At 40.3% G+C, this 5,759-nt stretch overlaps 1 protein-coding gene across 1 annotated transcript; it reads right to left on the bottom strand.

The window, feature by feature from the left end:
* Nucleotides 1-238: 238 nt before the first annotated feature.
* Nucleotides 239-5,401, bottom strand: LOC311110519 (cytochrome c iso-1/iso-2-like). Its single transcript, XM_084153038.1, has 3 exons — nt 5,291-5,401; nt 3,530-3,745; nt 239-1,933 (listed from the first exon to the last, which is right to left on the bottom strand). The coding sequence occupies exons 2-3, from the start codon at nt 3,696-3,698 to the stop codon at nt 1,788-1,790; spliced, it is 315 nt and encodes a 104-aa protein (XP_084009164.1). The 5' UTR covers nt 3,699-3,745; nt 5,291-5,401; the 3' UTR covers nt 239-1,787.
* Between the last annotated feature and the right edge of the window lie 358 nt (nt 5,402-5,759).

Here is a 5,759-nt window from a genome sequence, read left to right as displayed (position 1 = left end):
TCTCTTTCTATTTGTGTTTTGTTTGCGAGTGTGAGTGTGTGTTCTGCCCTATGGCAGACTTTCACATGGGAGTGTTGAGTATCTCACTATTTTCTCTGCCAGTTTTCTCAATGAAAGACAGAGTGAATATGTCTACATATCCCATACAACTACAAGAACAGGATTGGCCTCTACTGTGGATTTCAACTATACTAATTTAACTCAAACATTTTGTGTTCTTTACACTGAGAAAGGGAATGCTTGACAAAGGTATTGTTTTATAAAACTGAGATATTATAAAATGAGAGCTGTAAAGATGACTCCAACTGTTAAAATGTAGTTCCTGATTCAAAAATGAGACGGGTAATCACATGAATTTCTTCTAAATTCATTTTGCAGAGATGCTGTCACTTCTTACATTTGACCTCCAGGAGGCGGTATGTTTCAAGTTTGCGGTATGTTTCAAGTTTTTGCATCTTGTCTAGTCTAGTCTGCTCTCCTGTGATGAAATGCTGCTCTCTGCTGGTCATCTCTAGTTCCTTCGGTTCATATTCCAGAGTTGGCACTGAAGTTGCCAATGCATTCCTAATGTGCAGTAGTGCCTAGCCCTATACCTATCTTGTTAGTGTCTATAACCATGGTAGACAATAATTATATTTTAAACAAGCATATTTTCTTTCCTCACAAGAAAACTTAGAATTTAAAAAACGCATTTCATAATCTGATGTAAACAAGAATAGATTTTAAAAAATAACCTAAATATTGACAGCCATTATGGATGAAACCTGTTTTGAGTGAGAGTAGTAAACATGTCAGGGCAAAAGAGCACCCATAATAGCATAATATCACAAATGTACAGCTCAGGACTAATTTTGAATATTAAGAAATAAAACATTACAGTAAGAAACGTGAACGGGAATGCTCAGCAGACATTGCTTGATATCCCTTTCAAATGTATATTTTTGGTTGAATTCTAACTTGAAATCCCTGCACTCAAAGTTTAGCTGAGATTTCGCACACCAATGTATGTATGATGCACAAGTTCATATTCCACATTTATCTCAAGTTAGGATCAACCCTACGTGACTGAGAGATTCAGGCTTTTGCATTTAAACGGCTCCATTTTAACAATGCATCTGTTCAGCGTTTTCTGGAAAATTCCTAAACCGTAATTAAAAACACAACCACTTTCTTAGACATCAACATTTTCTAAAAGAGACATCAACATGGCAAGAATAAACTGAGTATACACATCTCTTAACACTAGAACAAGTTTAAAACACAAACAGGAAGACAAATGAATAAGAGTGGAGAATCCTCTCAGTATGAGTCAGCCTCCTCCAAGATGTATGCTGTATATTTGTTCATGTATGGTAGTGTATCACAGGAGGCTGCTGAGTGGAGGAAGGCTCATAATAATGTCCGAACAGAGCAAATGGAATGGCATCAAACACATGGAAACCATGTATATGACACTATTCCACCTATTCCACTCCAGCCATTACAACAAGCCCGTCCTCCCCAATGAAGGTGCCACCAACCTCCTGTGTAGTGTGTGGTAGTGTATGGTAGTGTGTATGGTAGTGTGTGGTAGTGTGTCTGGTAGTGTGTGGTAATGTATGGTAATGTATGGTAGTGTATGGTAGTGTGTGTATTGAGGTGTGTCCTTGGGTGTGTGGATTTGTGTCAGAAGAACATGTGCATCAGGAGTGGGAGTAAGTTAGTAGAGAATGACAGGTGTGTGTTAGAGAGGTGTGCATGTATAGGAAGGAAATGTGTGTGTGTGTGTGTGCATGTCATGTGTCTGTCTACGAAGTGGCATCCTTTAAATAGGCTATCAGGTCCTCTCTCTCTTTCTTCTTCTTGATACCAGCAAAGATCATCTTGGTACCTGGGATGTACTTCTTAGGGTTCTCTAGATACACCATTAGCGTCTTCTCCTCCCAGACTATACCTACAACAGAGGAACAGAGAGAGAGAGAGCGAATGAGAGGGAGAGAGAGAACGAGAGACAGTGAGAGACATAGAGACATTGTTATGTAGGCATGTGTTTGTAATGAAGATGTGTACTTATATGTACAGTCAGTGTGTCGGTCAAATCAAATGAAATTGTATTGGTCACATACACATATTTAGCAGATGTTATTGTGGGTGTAGCAAAATGCTTGTGTTCCTAGCTCCAACAGTGCAGTAGTATCTAACAATTCACAACAATACACACAAATCTCAAAGTAAAATAATGGAATTAAGAAATATATCAATATTAGGACGAGCAATGTCGGAGTGGCATTGACTAGAATACAGTATATACATATGAATGAGTCAGTGTGTCAGTCTCCACAGTAAGGTTTACTGTCCTATTTTACTGCTCAGGTATCAGTCCCCATAGTAAGGTTAACTGTCCTATTTTACTGCTCAGGTATCAGTCTCCACAGTAAGGTTTACTGTCCTATTTTACTGCTCAGGTATCAGTCTCCACAGTAAGGTTTACTGTCCTATTTTACTGCTCAGGTATCAGTCTCCACAGTAAGGTTTACTGTCCTATTTTACTGCTCAGGTATCAGTCCCCATAGTAAGGTTAACTGTCCTATTTTACTGCTCAGGTATCAGTCTCCACAGTAAGGTTTACTGTCCTATTTTACTGCTCAGGTATCAGTCTCCACAGTAAGGTTTACTGTCCTATTTTACTGCTCAGGTATCAGTCTCCACAGTAAGGTTTACTGTCCTATTTTACTGCTCAGGTATCAGTCTCCACAGTAAGGTTTACTGTCCTATTTTACTGCTCAGGTATCAGTCTCCACAGTAAGGTTTACTGTCCTATTTTACTGCTCAGGTATCAGTCTCCACAGTAAGGTTTACTCTCCTATTTTACTGCTCAGAGGTGGAATCCTAACAGTCTACCCTGCCTGTCCAGACCTGTAGCTCAAGCTGACAGTCTATCCTGCCTGTCCAGACCTGTAGCTCCATCTGACAGTCTATCCTGCCTGTCCAGACCTGTAGCTCAAGCTGACAGTCTATCCTGCCTGTCCAGACCTGTAGCTCCATCTGACAGTCTATCCTGCCTGTCCAGACCTGTAGCTCAAGCTGACAGTCTATCCTGTCTGTCCAGACCTGTAGCTCAAGCTGACAGTCTATCCTGCCTGTCCAGACCTGTAGCTCCATCTGACAGTCTATCCTGCCTGTCCAGACCTGTAGCTCAAGCTGACAGTCTATCCTGCCTGTCCAGACCTGTAGCTCCATCTGACAGTCTATCCTGCCTGTCCAAACCTGTAGCTGAATCTGACCGTCAGACTGTAAGACACAGTGGAAATGTACCGGTGCTCCACTTTAATGACCATCACACACTGCTACTGTACATTTCTGAATACTTCATTTGGATCCACTACATGAGATATTGTCAAACCATTCTTCTTATGATTATCTTTTGATAGAGAGGAAGTGTCATCCATACAGATGTGCTAATTATGAAAGCTGACACTGACACACACACGTCGGCACGCACGCGCACACACACACACACACACACACACACACACACAGTGACCCTTACCCTTGTTGGTGTTGGCCTGTGTGTAGGAGTATCCAGGTGACTGTCCTGTCTTCCGGCCAAACAGGCCCCAGAGGTTAGGTCCCACCTTGTGTCGTCCCCCCTCGTCCACCGTGTGGCACTGGGAACACTTCTGGACAAAAGCCTTCTTCCCCTTCTCTGTGTCCCCCATCGCACCTTGCTCTCTGTCCTGGACAGAAAGAGAACTCTGCTCTCTGCCTAAATAAAACAACGGTTGAGTAGCAATTATGGAAACAAGCTACATTTAGTGTAGTTACTGTGTAGTTGCGTGTAGCCTCATGACACCGATTTGTAGCCTATGGTATGCATGTCAGGATATGTGTCCTCGATTAGTATTGACATGTCCCGTGTCTCCCAATGATGTCACTATACTGTGTGTGTGTGGTACATTTTCGGCCCTTACACCGTAGAGAACCCAGTTAACCAGCCTGGTCTCATAGACTAAATGTAACATAGTAAATGTAAATCCGAACCACACAAATTAGTATGAAATTTACATAAGACAGAAGGTTACTTAAGGCAAAAACGAAAGGAGGGTGGTTGGTCGGGGTGGATAGGTTGGCATATAACACGAACGTCTAGCATGCGCGTTCGAATCTCATCACGGACAACTTTAGCATTCTAGCAACTTTTCAACTACTTGCTACTTTTATCTACTTTGCAACTACTTAGCATGTTAGCTAACCCTTCCCCTAACCATTTTAGCTAACTCTTCCCCTAACTCTTTAACCTAACTCCTAACCTAGCTAACGTTAACCAGCTAAATAACCTTAGCCACAACAAATTTGAATTCATAACATATAATTTGTTTTGCAAATTCGTAACATATCATAGATTTAGCAAATTCGTAAAATATCATATGAATTGTAATTTGTAAGATATCATATGAAATGGATGGACTTCCACAAATTAATCAACTAGCTTTCACAGTCTCACATCAGAATTAGACGTTCATTCATGTTTCTCAAATTTTTTAGTTGTTGCAAATGTCAAATTTCAAAAGGGTTTAAGGTTAAGTTTAGACATTAACTTTGAATTTTTAACGTTAGGGTTAACTCCGAAATATTAAGGTTAGGCATTAACTCCAAATGGTTAAGGTAAGGGTTAAGGTTTGGGATACGCTTAAAACAAAAATGTCAAAAACAACTTTCTATTGCTGGATTCAAACTTGCAACCTTTGGAATCAGAGGCAAATGCTTACGCCTGTTCTCCATCCCCATCACCTTAGCAAAACTGAAACCTATTTGAATATAACAGCACTCACTGTTGCCCCTAGTGGCCGGTTTACATGTAATCTCCCCACATCCTCCAACATGGATTAACATCGAATACTGACTTGTATCACAGGTGACCATACAAAACCTAACATATCATACTAAATGGAGTGTCTTTGACCTACTTACAGAATAATATGAAATGCTCTGAGACCAGGTTGAGTTAACACCCACCTCAGGTAGGAAAATCACCGGTACACTTCATCCGGATAAAATATAATCATTCAATTTAGAAATAGTTCATAAAATAACCATACTGCGCTCACAAATGTTGTATCCAGAAAAATACACAGATATTCACAAAATGTTGTTTCGGTTTTGACTGAAGGCTACAAAAACAGAGAGAATAGGAAACACCTACAATTGACAGTTGATGGTTTGTTTTGAGGAGCACAAACTCCAGTAATAAATAGATAGTAGTTGTCTAAATGTTTTTATAAAGAGGCAAAGGCAAAAAACAGCAGCTCACCTGATGAAAGATGAAAGTATGTCGGATTCTCAGGTAAATTACCCCACCTTTAAAAAGTTTGTCAGAAACTTGACAGAGGGCATATTCCGTGCCTTCTTGTGGCTACGTCGCAAGATAACCCATTAGGATTGGACAGTAGAGATGTCAAACGCAACGTTCTCAAATTTCACGAGGATCCCTCTTGAATAAGCCATGAATCACCATGCTGAAATGTTTTTATTTTGTAAGCGCGTTGATTGCGTAATCAAGCTCCTCTGGAATCCTAGAAGCAATGTAGCAACAACAGTGTAGCAACAACAAACAAAAAATCATTGCGACATGTGTAATGGAAACGGCATATATAGGATACATTTTGTCCCTTCGACAGGGGTGGATTTTTCTTTTGGCTAACCTTAATTATTGTGACAAATGATAATGGAAACGGTGTTTTCGAATTAAATATGATTTGCCGAATAATGGAATGCACATG

This window comes from Coregonus lavaretus (genome assembly GCF_964263955.1).
Source record: "Coregonus lavaretus genome assembly, chromosome: 3".
In the NCBI taxonomy this organism is placed as follows: domain Eukaryota; kingdom Metazoa; phylum Chordata; class Actinopteri; order Salmoniformes; family Salmonidae; genus Coregonus; species Coregonus lavaretus.
Note: the sequence above shows the minus strand (reverse complement) of the source record. Positions and strands in the feature narration are given on the sequence as shown.

Coding starts and splice junctions, on each gene's coding strand:
- LOC311110519 (XM_084153038.1), bottom strand. CDS start 3,698: ATGGGGGACACAGAGAAGGGGAAGAAGGCTTTTGTCCAGAAGTGTTCC. Junction 1,934..3,529: donor ACAGGCCAACACCAACAAGG/GTAAGGGTCACT, acceptor CCTCTGTTGTAG/GTATAGTCTGGGAGGAGAAG.